Consider the following 16456-nt stretch of genomic DNA (forward strand, 5'->3'; position numbering starts at 1 on the left):
GTTGTGTCTGTTTTGCTGAGTTTAACCTCGTCTTTGTGCTCTCACATAAACACGGGTCCAGCGCTGTGATTGGATAGACTCAGACGAGGGGGCGGGGCCATTCTAAAGTGTCTGCACTTGACATGAGACACAGCACAAAATTTTCAGACTTAAGCAGGCCACAAAAACTGACATAGTGGTCTTGTTTCACAGTGTGTGGGTTGGTGGGCTACAGATCACCAAATGAATGTGTATAAGCACGGTGCTAAAATCCCCTTAGATTTGGGCAGGATGGCCCTGCCTTGATATGAACCAATATGGGTGTTTGTTAGCCTTAGATTTTTGGGCTGATAGTGTTCTCCTCCAAGTGTGTTGAAGTTCATTGACACTGTGTTAGAAGCAGTTTGAAAAGAACCCGTGTTTAGGAAGCCTATGCTTCTCCAGATCTGTTATCACCTGTCCATGACAGCGGCTATGAGAAATATGGAGAAATGTCAGTATAATGGAATAATAAATAGAAATCTGTTCCCAAAACATGTTTAAATGGGCTTTTGGGAATGTGTGAATGGTATGCATGATGTAATGCCTTCCGTCCGGGACTGTGAGAATGGAGATTTTCACTGTAATCAAGTGGCGTAAGGAAACACAAACTCATGGAGACGTCAGAGCTGAGATTAGGAGCCGAGAACATGTTCAGAGAGCTGTTGTCAAAGCAAAAACATAGAGACTCGTGACTAATCAGCGATTACAATAACACAGAGCTGTGGGCTTGTGTCTCTGACAGTGAATCAGCTCTGCTCTGGGCATAATCCAAATCCTAAAGGCCAGTACACTGTAGCTGCCAAGTTCTAGAACATTCTCCATGCTCACAGCTTATACCACGGAGTCCCAAAGCAAGGAGTCCATCGGTAAACCTGCTGACAGCTTACTGTATGACAACTCATACTAAAACAACTGGAGAGTATATCTCTCGAACCGCCATGTACTGTCCTCTTAACATCTCTTTAACGTTTAGCTTTTTTCCTCCTTGACATCTATGTAGATGCTCTTTAATAATTCAAAGGTTCCACCTTAATAATCTCTGTAGTTATTCCTTAAAATCTCTTTTGCGTCTCCTTAAAACCTCTGTTGATCCACTTTAATATCTCTGTACTTCCACCTTAACATCTCTGTAATATCTCCTTAATATCTGTAGTTCTAGGTTAACATCTTTGTAGTTTCTCCTTAGTTTCTCTGTAGTGTCTCTTTAATATGGCCTGGACAACACTGAGGTCAGATGGAGAGAGGGTGGAGTCTGTAGCCTGTGTCTCTTCATGCTCAGATGCTTCTTGAGAGAGAGAGAGAGAGAGAGAGTGTGTCCAGAAATTTCCTCTGGAGTTTGAGTGGAGGTCTCAGCGGCATCTCACACTGGACTCAGTACTGAGATTATAACACGGTTATAATCAGAGTTTTAATTACATCTGAGCTTGAAATCTTTCAACACTGCAGTGAGGAGCACGTTTCCACCAGAACACGTGCCCTTCTCCTTCTCCCTGGGCTCACACATGGAGCAAGCTTCAGAGAGGTCAGATCATGACTGCCATCTTGTGGCAGAGATGTGTGTTTCCTGGATTACACTGAAGAGTGGTCAGTCAAATTTCTCTAATTTTATGCAGAATCAAAGAAGGGATCAGTCATTTTTTACACAAAAAAGTGATAAAATAAATATATACATAGAGTCAAGCCCGAAATTATTCATACCCTTCTCAAACTGTCACAGTCTATGAGAAAATCCAATTCTATACCATTCCAAATTGTCCAAGCTGTTTTAAAGCGTCCTAATTACCCTGATTCATTGGGAACAGCTGTTTTAATCAACTCAGCAGGTGAAAAACAGCAGCTCTCTGCAGACAGTCACGACTAAAACTAAGGAGCTCACTAAGGACCTGCGGCTATGCATCGTGGCCGCTCACAAGTCAGGAAAGGGCTATAAGGCCGTATCAAAACGTTTTCAAGTTCCAGTGGCTACAGTGCAAAGAATTACTAAAAGATACAAGAAGTTCCGCACTGTGGAAAATTTCAGAAGATGTGGTCGGAAGCCAAAAGTGACACCTGTGCTGGCCAGGATCCAAGGATCACCACCAACACCATCCTGGTGAATCTGGGCTCTGCTGATGGCAACATCTCAAGGCAGACAGTCCAACGGACACTGCACACAGCTGGGTTCCACGGACGCAGACCGAGGAGGACTCCACTTCTCCAGAAAAGGCACACAAAAGCCCACTTAACCTTTGCAAATGCTCATCTGGACAAAGGAGAAGACTTCTGGTCTTGTGTTTTATGGTCAGATGAAACAAAAATTCAATTGTTTGGCCACAATGACGTGTCCTTCGTTTGGCGTAAAAAAGGAGAAGCCTTCAACCCTAAGAACACCATCCCCACTGTCAAACACAGTGGTGGGAACCTAATGTTTTGGGGTGTTTTTCAGCCCATGGACCAGGGAACTGAAAAAAGAGCAATACATCAAGATTCTCAACAACATCAGGCAGTCTGCAGAGAAACTTGGCCTTGGGAACCAGTGGACATTTCAGCACGACAACGACCCAAAACACACAGCAAAAGTGGTGAAGAAATGGTTAGCAGAATCTGTGGAGGGAGCTAAAGATCAGGGTGATGGCAACCTCAAAGAGTTGGAGCTCACTGCTAATGATCAATGGGCAAAAATACCAGTGGAGACATGCAAAAAGCATGTCAGCAATTACAGGAAGTGTTTGATTGCTGAAATAGTTACTGAGAAGGGTATGAATAATTTTGGACATGACTGTATATATATATATATATATTTTTAAACAAACCAGTTTATGCCCCAATAGAGCAGGTCCTCCATAGGGGGACATTCATCCATTCATTCATCCATCCATTCACCTTCTGTAACCTTTGCAGAGGCTTGGTGGGTCCTAAGCCTGACAAGAAACACTGGAGGCAAGGTAAGAACACACACTGGACAGAGCATAACACACTCACCCAGTCACTCACACACACACACATAAGGACAGTGTCACACTCTCACCCAGTCACTCACACTCTCACCCAGTCACTCACACTCTCACCCAGTCACTTTTCTCATATACAGCCTGTCTGTTTGAGTGATATATAAACAAAGACTTTGACCTGTGTGCCGTGCTAACCGTAGTCATTCTGAACAGGAGCAGCTCTGAAGGTAAGATCTGCATTAACTTCACACCAGAAAAGAGAGAGAGAGGAGATGTTTTACCCATGAAAACATGCCGGTGTGCTCTAAAAATACACTGCTTGTTTAAGCCGATAGGGAAAAGAGGTTTATTTGTTTGTATGTGCTGTGGTGTAAAGCCATATCTCTGCAATGTGCTTAAAAGGAGCATGAAATTCTGTCCTGCTCACAAAGTCAGGCAAGAAATGACCTACATCATTTCACTCAGTAATGAGAAAACAGTGTGGCAGCCAGTCTTAGAGCAGTGAAAGCAGCCAAACATATGTGTGCTATTACAATGATATGGAAGGTAACGTTACACAGTGTTTACTCAAGGTGTATTGGCGTGTTATCGTCGTTGTTGTTGTTTGGGACAAACGGATAAAAACAAACGTGATCTCTGCTGCAGCTGGAGATTTTACAGATGGAGAGTTGGTGCTGGTCGTCTGCGTGGCGTAGAGTGACGACTCTCTCTGGACAATCAGCGCTCTGCAAGGTTTACACGCTACAGTTTAGTCCCTACTCGACTCACTCTGAACCACGAAAGCAAAGGATGTTGAGGGAGGAGACCTCACTACCACCCCCTCACACATACACAGGTCACAACTGCCTCTAAACACAAGCTGTGCACCTTAAAGAAGCTGAATTGACTGGCACAGGGCAACCGTGACATAACCGTTAGGGAAATGGGATTAGGACTGAAGCGTCTCTGGTTTAATCCCCTCAGCCAGCAGGAACATTGGGGGAACAGCACTGTCTCCTCCCTCAACATCCACAGCTGAGATGCCCATGAGGAAGACAACTGCTTTGTGGGGGCTGAGTCGGCAACCTGTTGCTCTAGTTGTGTGTGTATGTGTGTATGTGTGTGTTTTGTTTACTGCTATGCAGCGGTACACTTATGTTGTACTAGAGTGCACTGACCATAAAATCAGGTTTATGTTTTACCTTCATGTTTCTGATTATAAAACTTGATTACTGAGTTTTGAACCCTTTTTCACTGGAAATCCAGTTTAAAAAATGCAGCTTCTGGCTTCAGAACTGATCTTTAAATGCAGCTCATGAAGGAATGCAAAGTTGTAGACTCTGTGTTGGATGTAAAAGGTGAACAAATCAGTAAGGACAGGAGCCATTCTCACCAACAGAAGAAAGACAGCTGCGATGTTCACCTGATATAGTAAACTAAACATCCACAAAACTAGAGATACACGTTTTTCTTTGGACTGCGACTGTAAAAAAAGGTGTTGCAATCCAGATATGACTTCCTCAAACAGTCCCATGACTAGCTGTAGAAGCTTGCATTCCCAGATAGATTATGCATTTGGGTGACTTCTGGCAGAGGTACGGTGCTAGTGGCCTAATGTCAGTGCTGTAAACTGCATGTGAACTGCACGTGGTCTACATATCGTCTCTGTCTAAAGAACATGCATCTCAGTGTTTGTGATGTTTAGTTTACCTCATCATTTGAACACAGCAGCTGTCCTTCACACTGTGTGAACATTTCACGATGAATGGAACAATAGAAATGCTTCAAAATTCCTTGGGAATTAATTTTTTTACATTGATTCCGCTGAAAGTTAGTTTTTTCCTTCTCTTGTAAAGTTACTATTTTGGAGATACATGTTTTTCTTTGGGGCGGCACAGTGGTGCAGCAGCTAGTGTCGCAGTCACACAGCTCCAGGGTCCAGGAGGTTGTGGGTTCGATTCCTGCTCCGGGTGACTGTCTGTGAGGAGTGTGGTGTGTTCTCCCTGTGTCTGCGTGGGTTTCCTCCGGGTGACTGTCTGTGAGGAGTGTGGTGTGTTCTCCCTGTGTCTGCGTGGGTTTCCTCCGGGTGACTGTCTGTGAGGAGTGTGGTGTGTTCTCCCTGTGTCTGCGTGGGTTTCCTCCGGGTGACTGTCTGTGAGGAGTGTGGTGTGTTCTCTCTGTGTCTGCGCGGGTTTCCTCTGGGTGACTGTCTGTGAGGAGTGTGGTGTGTTCTCTCTGTGTCTGTGTGGGTTATGCATTAATATGCATAATTTCACGTGTTAGTACCCAGCTCTTCACGTGCAATATTCAGGTGCCTGTTGTGACCCTGAAGACATTCTTTATTTGGCCAGGCTGACAATGGGCCTCTCTTCCCAGTCCTCTTTTCCCAAGAGACTAAAATTTAGGGAGTCAGAAATACACTTCAAGGCCACAAACAGAAGCTACAGATCAGCGCCTCCGTGACCAACACTAAGATGTCAGTGTGTTACAATCCTGGAGTGCACATCTGTTCAAGGTTAGAATGTGTAAATATCAAGTTATCATGCCTTATAATGAAGTTAGCTTATAATATGTCTTTAGGAGTAATTATCATATGAGTTAGTAGTGCAGAATCAAGCAAAAATGTTTAACTACATGTGTAAGTAATACATAATGTAAATGCTGGTTAGTCATTCATATAAATGTATATAAGGTACAGGATTTCACACAATGAGTATGCTAATTTAACTAATCATCATTTAAGGATATTTGTCAACAAACACAAAGTAATAAAATTGTTTTCTACAACATTTCCTCCGGGTGACTGTCTGTGAGGAGTGTGGTGTGTTCTCCCTGTGTCTGCGTGGGTTTCCTCCGGGTGAATGTCTGTGAGGAGTGTGGTGTGTTCTCTCTGTGTCTGCATGGGTTTCCTCCTGGTGACTGTCTTGAGGAGTGTGGTGTGTTCTCTCTGTGTCTTCATGGGTTTCCTCCGGGTGACTGTCTTGAGGAGTGTAGTGTGTTCTCCCTGTGTCTGCGTGGGCTTCCTCCGGGTGACTGTCTGTGAGGAGTGTGGTGTGTTCTCCCTGTGTCTGCGTGGGTTTCCTCCGGGTGACTGTCTGTGAGGAGTGTGGTGTGTTCTCTCTGTCTGCGTGGGTTTCCTCCGGGTGACTGTCTGTGAGGAGTGTGGTGTGTTCTCTCTGTGTCTGCATGGGTTTCCTCCTGGTGACTGTCTTGAGGAGTGTGGTGTGTTCTCTCTGTGTCTGCATGGGTTTCCTCCGGGTGACTGTCTTGAGGAGTGTGGTGTGTTCTCCCTGTGTCTGCGTGGGTTTCCTCCGGGTGACTGTCTGTGAGGAGTGTGGTGTGTTCTCTCTGTGTCTGCGTGGGTTTCCTCCGGGTGACTGTCTGTGAGGAGTGTGGTGTGTTCTCTCTGTGTCTGCGTGGGTTTCCTCCGGGTGACTGTCTGTGAGGAGTGTGGTGTGTTCTCTCTGTGTCTGCGTGGGTTTCCTCCGGGTGACTGTCTGTGAGGAGTGTGGTGTGTTCTCCCTGTGTCTGCGTATGTTTCCTCCGGGTGACTGTCTGTGAGGAGTGTGGTGTGTTCTCTCTGTGTCTGCGTGGGTTTCCTCCGGGTGACTGTCTGAGAGGAGTGTGGCGTGTTCTCCCTGTGTCTGCGTATGTTTCCTCCGGGTGACTGTCTGTGAGGAGTGTGGTGTGTTCTCTCTGTGTCTGCGTGGGTTTCCTCCGGGTGACTGTCTGTGAGGAGTGTGGTGTGTTCTCTCTGTGTCTGCGTGGGTTTCCTCCGGGTGCTCTGTTTTTTTCCACAGTTCTAAAAAAAAAAAAAAAAAGCATCCGTAGGTGTGTGTGTGAGTGAATGTGTGAGTGTGTGTCGCCTTGTGAATGTCTGGTGCCCCCTCCAGGGTGTGTTCCCACCTTGTGCCGAGTGATTCCATGTAGGCTACGGACCCACCGCGACCCTGAAATGGATAAGCGCTACAGACAATGAATGAGTGAACGTTTTTCTTTGGACAGCAACCATATTGAAAACGTGTTTGATCCACATTTTAAAACACTCCTCGCCCACTGTGGAAGGAATATGTCGGTGCTGACTTTGTGAGAGAAGAGTAGCACAAGCAGTGACTTCTGTTGACAGGACCTTGATCTGATGTTTACGTGGCCCTCGTGACAAGAGACAGGAGTCTGCTCAGGTGTCGTCACTCCATGCTGAAAGTGAACCAGTGAAACTGGAGAATAATTTTGCTATTTGCATTGTCATATTTCACTGTTTTATAGACCTACAACTCCATCGCTGCAGAAGGAAGGTCCCTCCCTATATTTCCTGAGAGGAAACACCCCGAATGATAATGGCTTTGATTACCACGACCCTCAGCAATGGTCAGCAGATGCCAGTGTTGGGGCTGGGAACGTGGAAAAGTGCAGCAGGTCAGGTGTGTATGAACATGGGTCTGAAATCAATGACCGACACTGCTTCCAGAATTAACCATTAACCAGATCTAGTCACAGATTTGTGAAACTTACACTGACCTTAAATCTCATCAGACTTCACTGTCTTTGTAAATATGACCAGGTGTAGAGACCCGTCTTCTTCCCCAGTTTAATGGGGATATTTTAACATGGTGATTTTGTATAACAAGCGGGAGGAAGTCTTAGTCTCTAACCAGTTTATAGAAAAGCTGTTTAAAATTATCCACAGGTTATCACCCCCGAGAAGCTAAAGAAGCTGGAACCATGTCGATCAGATCAAAGTAAACCAGGGCTCACTCTCACATGTTTAACTTTATGGGGAGAATCTTTATTACGTAGATCAGTTCAACTTGACCCTTTAGTCCTAGTTATTAGACTGGGGGAAATAACTGTAACCCTAGGTTTTTTGACCCTAGGACCCCAAACATAAAGTACACTAATGATGCTTATCCACTGCATGGTTTTCACTCTGCTGGACTCTCTTCTCTGTTTGGTCCCTGGTTCATTTACCACTCCCACAGCTCCCTCCAGAAATGTATCTTGTCTCTAACCCCCATCTCTAAGGGGAAGAGTGGTCTTTGGAAACCACAACAACGGCGGTGGTAACGTTAAGCGGTGTTTACTCATGGTGTATCGGCGTGTTGTTGTTGTTTGGGAGTGAACACAGCTCCGTCATCAGTTCAGACAGATCAGTAGAGTTTGTTCCTTCCTTGTTGCAGCGTCCAGCTCTCGCTGGATTCTTTCATCAGCCACCGATCCAAGGAGCGTTTGAACCTCTTCAAAAGTAATTTTACGAGCTGCCGTCGTGAGTCGGATAAAAACAAACGTGATCTCTGCTGCAGCAGGAGATTTTACAGATGGAGAGTTGGTGCTGGTCGTCTGCGTTGCGTGGCGTAGAGTGACGACTCTCTCTGGACAATCAGCGCTCTGCAAGGTTTACACGCCACGGTTTAGTCCCTACTTGACTCGCTCTGAACCACGAGAGAACAGCCACTAAACAAAAACCCACTTCCAGAACCCATGTTGGCCTGCATCATGCTGAGTGTTATGGAGAGAGTGAGTTCTACGAGCTCATCAAAGCTAATGTGTGATGTTGAATTTTGTGAACATGTCTTAAAGTGACATTGTTGTTTTTTTGTCCTCCTGTCTGCCCCAGGTTTAGCACTTTACTGCCTAGAGTAGATAACACTGTGGAGACGGTAGACACTCACAGTGGATCTATGTCCCCAAACTATGAACATGAGCACTAGGTAAAGACTGAAAGAACAAGATCACGAGTAGAAGCAGGTTGCTGGACACACTCTCTGAACTCTGGGAGGAGCTTGGAGGAGAGCTGCTACTCCTTCACATTAAGAGGAGGTAGCTAAGGTGGTTTGGTTATCGGGGAAAAACTCAAGAGGAACTACAAGAGGTTGCATGGGACAGAGACCTCTGGGTTTCTTTGCCTGCCACGTTTCCACCGCAGGATCGAGCGAGAGAAGAGAACATAAGGGAGATGGGAGCAGACCCTAATACTGCTGCTGTATGAGTCTGTGACATTTCTGAATTGGTGTCTTGGTGTTTTTAGGTGAAACAAGCAGTGTTGTCTGCACTGGACTGTGGCTACAGACACATCGACTGTGCTGCGGCGTACGGTAACGAACAGGAGGTCGGACAGGCCATAGCTGACCGAGTCGGACCAGGGAAGGTAACAAACTGAGGGTGCTATCCACACAGGAGTTAATAAATCAGGCCTTTATTCATTGTGTGCAAAGTAGGAAAACACCAGTTCATCACAAGGCTTCACACACTCACCCAGTCACTGACGCACTACTCACCCGAGATGGGGAATAAGCCCCTAACCTTTAGACGCTGGTGCTGTACTGTCCCTATAGGTCAACTGCCCACAGGTGAGTGACTGGGTGAGTGTGTGAGTGACTGGGTGAGTGTGTGAAACTCAGAACTACCACGACACTGATCATGATAAAGTGGTTTCAGAATGAATGAATAAATACATGTTCGATTGGACGGGGGCTGTTTATGAACAGAAACGTTGAATAACTTTCAAACTGGAGCAGTTTTATAATAATTATTAGAAAGCTGTTAAAAGGAAATATGATGCAACACAGTCTCCTGTCCCAGGCGTTTGGAACATGCTACAGGCAACAAATTTGCATCATTACACAACTTTTAAAAAGCCTCCTTGTATCTCCACTCACTGATCATTCTCTCAGCTCCACTTCACCACAAAGGAGCACTCTGTAGCCCTCCATTCTTTATTCCCCACAGAGCAGGCGTGATTCAGGTATCAGATCATACCTGCCCTGTGGGGGTCCTGTGGGGATATTGTATCCTGTGCTGTTTGTGACATCCCAACATTTCTGGATGTGATGTTCTCTCCTCTCCAGCCGCTGAGACGAGAAGATGTATTTGTGACGTCAAAGTTGTGGAACACCCAGCACCACCCTGATGACGTGGAGGCAGCCTGTAAGAAGACTTTATCTGACCTCGGGCTTAAATTTATGGACCTGTATCTTATGAACTGGCCAATGGCATTTGAGTATGTTTTCTACATCTTTATATTACCATAATTACACAAAGAGTAATAACCTTGAGTGTTTTCAACCCTTGAGAACAGATGTCAATGCAAAAAGAAGTGAAATCTTAAACTTGCTGCTCTTGTCTGTGAACTAGGCTCAGGACAGTTTTGTACAGTACCTCCTTCCGTCCTCTAGGATTCAGTAGGGAGGTAAACTTGGACTGTGAATAAATACAAGTAGCCAAGTAGGAAGTACTGAAAAAATAGGCATGTACAAGATGAAATGTACCTCCCCCTGGTGGTCAGTGAGAGTAGCTGGTTGCAGTTGGAGGGGAGGGTAGAAAAGTGCCATCAACAGGGACAGTAGCCACCTGCAGCCCACGTGTGCTCTGGCAGATCTCACGGCATTTCACGACATGTACTACATCATATTTAAAATAATAAAGTAAATAAACTCACTCTACGAGAGATCATGGCGTTATTACTTTACACACATGGTCTTTAAGAGAGATAACTGAGACTTACATTTGAGAACTAAAAGAAACGTTTCAGTGGAGCTTCTAGCCAATGAGGATTAAGATCTGTCATCATCAGGCTGCCTCTCATCTCCCGCAGCTCCTGCAGAGCAACTGCAGTGGCTGGCTCTGGAGCAGCAGCAGCCTTGCACTCGCGAGATTATAACGCCATCATGACATACCACAGGTGCAGACGCAAGTCAGGCCAAAAAAAAAAAACAGTATTCACCACTGAAACAGACAGTGATTGGTAAATTAGTACCTGACTTCACTGATGCTTAGGGGGCTAAATGCAATCCAGCTGTATCCACAAACCCTTCTTTCTGACCTGCAGTGGAAGTAGGGATGAGAGCTTTGCTTAATGGTTCAGCTCTCTCTTGTTCTTCTCGCCCCCTACTTGGAGAGAGCATGCCATCTTTCTGTTAGAGATAACCATGGCCTCAGGACTTCACAGCCATCTACAACTCTCCAAAAGTGTCCGGATCAGAATTTGAACCAGTAATCTCCGGGACCGGGTTAGAGGCAAACTGTGTGCCACTCACAATCATGTTGTTTGGATGTTTTTTTTTGTTTTTTTTTTTTTTCCTCCAATTTTCAAGTGTGGATTTCTAAAAGGCTGAGCTGATCCTTCCTCCCAGCTCAGTAACCACTTCTGCCGTAGCACTTGAACATTAGAACGTGCACATCCACTGAAGCTAAGCAGGTTTGGGTCTGGGACAGTACTTGTAAGGGTAAGATTTTCTAAGCCCCTTTCACACAGGCACAGTCGCCCAGAAATGTTCCCAAGTTTACCCAGGTTTTAGGTGGACTTTATACTCCTGGCACCTTAGTAAAGAATCAGAGTCTCTTGTGTATCTTCTGTATGCACTGCACAGTCACCATCTCATGCCTAAAGCATGAGGCACATTTCGCACTGCAAGAGCACGTCTGACACAGATAATTTCCCACTGTACCGGAGTTCCTCCAGAGTTCCTCTAGATTAATATAAACACTCCCATCCTCTGGATGAGATCCAAAATCAAGGTCATGACACTCTGAGGTCATTAAATATCCCAGGGCATTTCCTGAAAAGAGTCAGAGTGTGACCTTAGTGTCTGGAATAATCTGACCCTGTGGTCCCGTCTGGCCTCCGCCTTCGTTAACCAGCTTACAACACCTCCAGAAGGCTCAGCAGTTAAGTCTGCCATTCCAGACCCACCCACCTCCAAGCCAGCTATACAGTCCTACCTTACCCTTTACTATCAACAACCGTAAATCCACACTGGCCTCACTGGTGACTAAGACTGTACCTAGCCCCACTGGCACCGTTAATGCATATTCAGTCCCACCATTTCTATGTGATCTTTACATGCTACACAACCAACAATCACAACAGAAGCTCTACGGTGTACTTTCCCCAAGTAATCTGTGCTCTCCTTATCCACAACCACTCACTGGGCCTTTCTGCTGTTTCTGAAAACTCCTTCACAGCTGCCCTTAGTTTCCGGCCCCTGATGCACAAGCAGGGATGTGGCAGACTTGGCTAAATATCCCCTAACACTTATCTCCACTGGTCTAACATGTGCCTGCCACCCGTATTCCCTCACCTCAGCCGCCAAGTCCACGTACTTCTGTTTTTTTTCCTTTCGAATGCTTCGAATGAACTATCCGTTTACTTTCAGAGTACAGCCCCATGTCTGGCCTCAGTGTAGTTGACACGATGCACTCTGGGACCCGCAGCTTTTTTCTTAAAACTACCATCAATTTCCAATCTCGTGCTTCACCACATCTACCAATATTTATAGCCTTCACACGATCTTGAAAACACCCCCCTCCCTTTTAGAACTGTTGAAAAGGAAGGAACAAAGTCCTGGAGATAAAACGAGGCTTATGAAATCAACACAATTTTTCTTTGTTATAGTTTATGTAGGTATTGGTTGATGCTCCCCCTACTGACGCAATGTTGAAATGGCTGTGGTGGCTTTGCTGACATTATTTTTTAATGAATTGTTCTGTAACACGGTGTCGTCTGTACTCGTGTTTTCAGGAGGGGAGTTGAGCTGATGCCCAGGAGACCTGACGGCTCTATTCGATACTCAGACACCCACTATAAAGACACATGGGCAGCCATGGAGAAACTGGTGGACCAGGGGCTGGTCAGATCCATCGGTGTGTCTAACTTTAACGCCAGACAGATTGATGATATCTTCAGTGTTGGAAAACACAAACCAGTGGTCAACCAGGTATCATTTAAAAATATCATGTACATCAGTACAGTCAGTGCCAGAGCTTTACCTCAGAGACATATGTCCATTCTCCTGGAGTGAGGACCTGAAAGTGTTGATTTAAATGAGGTCCCTCCAGATTCATCCATTTCTTCCAAACAAGATTCACCTGGAAATGACTCACCGAAACCTACCTCTAAATCAATCTTTTGCAGCAATCTGAAGACAATTCAGAAAAACATTCAGAGCATAGATCTTTTTGTGAGTTGGTGACCCCTGTGGTGGAAATATGTAACTGCACTGTGTCTGCATGGGTTTCCTCCAGGTGAAAAAACTCTGTGAGGAGTGTGGTGTGTTCTCTCTTTGTCTCTGAGGAAACCCACGCAGACACAGGGAGAGAACACACCACACTCCTCACAGACAGTCACCCGGAGGAAACCCACGCAGACAGAGAGAACACACCACACTCCTCACAGACAGTCACCCGGAGGAAACCCACGCAGACACAGAGAGAACACACCACACTCCTCGCAGACAATCACCCGGAGGAAACCCACGCAGACACAGAGAGAACACACCACACTCCTCACAGACAGGCACCCGGAGGAAACCCACGCAGACACAGAGAGAACACACCACACTCCTCACAGACAGGCACCCGGATGGGACTTGAACCCACAACCTCCAGGACCCTGGAGCTGTGTATCTGCGACACCTACCTGCTGCACCACTGTGCTGCCCATGGTCGAATTTTGCAGTTTTGAAGAAACAGTTAAGAATAGGGTTCCACACTCCTCCACCTCTGCCCGTGTAAACTGATAATTCTCCTTCTGCCTCATTTTTTAAGGTGGAGTGTCACCCGTACCTGACCCAGTCTGAGCTGCTGTCTCACTGTCGGAGTCGAGGCCTGGTTCTGACTCCCTATAGTCCACTGGGTTCCCCTGATCGACCCTGGGCCTCTTCGGAGGAGCCACTGCTGCTGGACGACGCCAGAATCGTGTCCATGGCCAAACGCTACGACAAAACCCCAGCCCAGATCATCAGGTTAGCGACATGCTAAAGGAGCACTCAATCACTGTCTCCAGTGACTCTTCTTCAGGTTATGATACAGTCATTACACTGACACCTAGTGGCCATGGTGTGTCAGAGACTCTAATGTCATGGTGTGACAGAGTACTAAATGTATTTTAAACATTACTGGACTACTAATGGACTCCAGTCCTGCAGATCTACAAAGTGCATGTTTATTAACAGTGGAGTTGATAAAATACAGAAGATTAGTGTGTGCAACTTTATTTTGGGTCTATGTATTTACTGGTCATCATTTTTAATAATGATGTATACTCTGATTAGTCATAACATTATGACCACCTCCTTGTTTCTACACTCGCTGTCCATTCTCTCAGGTCCACAAGAGCACTTCGTAGTTCTACAATTAGAACTAAAAAAAAAAAAAAAAAAAATAGACTGTAGTTCACCTGTTGCTCTGCATACCTTGTTTCCACCACCACATCCCACCTGCTCTGTGGGGGTCCTGAGCGCTGAGGAACAAGGGGAAAGGGCGTTAACAACGTATGCAGAGCAACAGACTGTAGAACTACACAGTGCTTCTGTGTGAACAGTGAGTGTAGAAACAAGGCGGTGGTTATGTTATGGTTTATATGGTGTATGTTTTACCTTTATACAGGTGGCATGTACAGAGGGGAGTCTCCTGTATTCCCAAAAGTGTCACTCCATCCAGGATTAAAGAAAATATTGAGGTAAGCTGCGGACTGGGTGATGGTTTGGAGGGTGATTCCATTTCAAAACTGACGACACCTGGACATTACCGCCCTCTGGTGGCCATTCCCAATATATCAGAAAGTCTCTCACTCTGTAAAACACAGGAAAGTGACCTATCAGTTCAGGCCATAGTGCTGCACACAGAGGAGTTTGTTCTCCGCATTTAACCCAGTCCATGCAGCGAAACACACATTTACACACACTAGTGAACACTAGGGGGCAGTGAGCACACATGCCCGGAGCAGCCCTAGCCACAGCGCCAAGGGAGCAGTTGGGGGTTAGGTGCCTTGCTCAAGGGCATTTCAGTTATGACCTGCTGGCTCTGGGGATCGAACCAGTTACACGCCCAGTTCCCTCACCACCAGGCCACGGCTGCCCCATTACTATCTACTATAGGGTTCTCATGGCTGAACGCCATTAAATCCTCACAGAAATGATGCCACAGCTAGTGGGAAGCCTTCTAATGAGAGTAGAAACTGTTTTTGGAACAAAAGCAGGTGTCCACCAAGGTTTTGGCGACTCACGTCTCTTCCTCCCTCGCTGCAGGTGTTTGATTTTGAGCTCTGTGATGAGGACATGAAGCAAATGGAGTCCTTTAACAGAAACGAGAGACTCATCATTCCCAAAACAGAGGTGAGTTCTCCACCGTTTTTTTAAGAATAAAGAGTGCTATAAAAAGATTCTGGGCGTGAGATGTGTGGCTGATTGTGTTCTCTCTCTCTCTGCAGAAGGATGGACAGAAGGTGTGGAGGGATGCCAGCCATCCTCATTTTCCTTTTCATGATGCATGACCAGCGCCAGCAGAATTAGCCCTCAGCAGAAAACACTGGAATCTGGAGTTTTCTCGTCTCTCTTCGCCCCACTCTCTTCACAAAGATTTTAAGTAATTTCAGTAGCGGTCACATGAAGGGGACTCATTCTCACACCTTTCCTCAAGTTCTGGTTCTTAATGAAAATTCTGTGAACTGCTTTGGTCAACAAACCACAAGGGTCAAACCCCACAGCCCTGTTCAGAATGCCCGCTTTCAGCACCTGTTCCTTTAAATGATAATGAGCCGCTCGCTGTTCACCCCGACCCCGAGCGCACAGCAGTGAGGAGCGAAGAGCAGAAGCTCTGGTTTTTAGCCGTTTTCACTCCGTTCTCTTTCTTCTCCGTTTTTACTCAGTGCTCTTATTTCTCCGCGCTCGTTGTGTGTTTTGCTGCGTTTAACATCGTCATAAACACGGATCCAGCACTGTGATTGGACAGACTCAGATGAGGGGGCGGGGCCATTGACATCAGAAATGGAGCAGAATCATAACTTGTTTCATCCCATGTGTTCTGACTTAGACAATACAGACAACTGACCGGGAGTGTGTGTGTGTGTGTGGGGGGGGGGTGCTTGTTCCACAGTGTGGAGGTTGGTGGGCAACAGATCTCCATATTAATGTGAACTTACACTGAACAAATTAAATACATATATTTTTCATAACCTGTCCCCATTTAACAGATTACAACTGAAACAGTTCACACATTTAAACTCATTACAAACTGTTTTGAAAAGGAAGGTGGTTTTTGTGAAAGTAAAACCTAAAATAAAAAGTTTTACACAAGCTACTTTTGCCATGTATCATTTCTCCTGCGGCTGGTTCTAGTTCCAATGGTTATTACAGGGTCCCTAAGCACGGCCTTAATCAAGAGCAGAAATGTGCAGATTCTGAGGTTTAGACCCTGCTGGGAGGAGTTTAGCCTCTGGAAATAATTGTGTGCACTACATTGCACTGCAGCATTACTCAAGTGTGACCTCTAGTGGCCAAGGTGGTGAACCACAACAACAGAGTCACTCCAGTGCCAAATACAGGTGTCCAAACAGGTTTTTCCAGGAGTTTAACTCATGCAAATATCACTGCTATACACTTTTGAAAAATCATGTTCACCATATTTTACCATTAATTTGTGCCATTCGTGAAATAAAAATATGTTCAATTTGCACCTTTAATCTAAAAGAACTTAAACAAAACTTCTCCCTGAAATGAAGAGTTTAAAGGAATGTAACCACTCCTCTTTAA

General features: G+C 45.7%; 1 protein-coding gene across 2 annotated transcripts; it reads left to right on the forward strand.

Moving 5' to 3' along the window:
- Nucleotides 1-2653: 2653 nt before the first annotated feature.
- LOC136677886 (aldo-keto reductase family 1 member A1-A-like) lies at nucleotides 2654-15950 on the forward strand. Of its 2 annotated transcripts, XM_066655580.1 has the most exons (10): nucleotides 2654-2757; nucleotides 2902-2945; nucleotides 7197-7351; nucleotides 8956-9075; nucleotides 9776-9927; nucleotides 12448-12643; nucleotides 13473-13669; nucleotides 14313-14385; nucleotides 14954-15040; nucleotides 15136-15950. In XM_066655580.1, exons 3-10 carry the CDS (start codon nucleotides 7262-7264, stop codon nucleotides 15196-15198), a joined length of 978 nt encoding a protein of 325 aa, XP_066511677.1. In that variant the 5' UTR covers nucleotides 2654-2757; nucleotides 2902-2945; nucleotides 7197-7261; the 3' UTR covers nucleotides 15199-15950. The 2 variants fall into 2 exon arrangements, with proteins under 2 accessions (XP_066511677.1, XP_066511678.1); XM_066655581.1 differs by lacking the exons at nucleotides 2654-2757; nucleotides 2902-2945 and adding an exon at nucleotides 3147-3178.
- Nucleotides 15951-16456: the final 506 nt, after the last annotated feature.

The sequence above is a fragment of the Hoplias malabaricus genome, chromosome Y (genome assembly GCF_029633855.1).
Source record: "Hoplias malabaricus isolate fHopMal1 chromosome Y, fHopMal1.hap1, whole genome shotgun sequence".
Taxonomy (NCBI): Eukaryota; Metazoa; Chordata; class Actinopteri; order Characiformes; family Erythrinidae; genus Hoplias; species Hoplias malabaricus.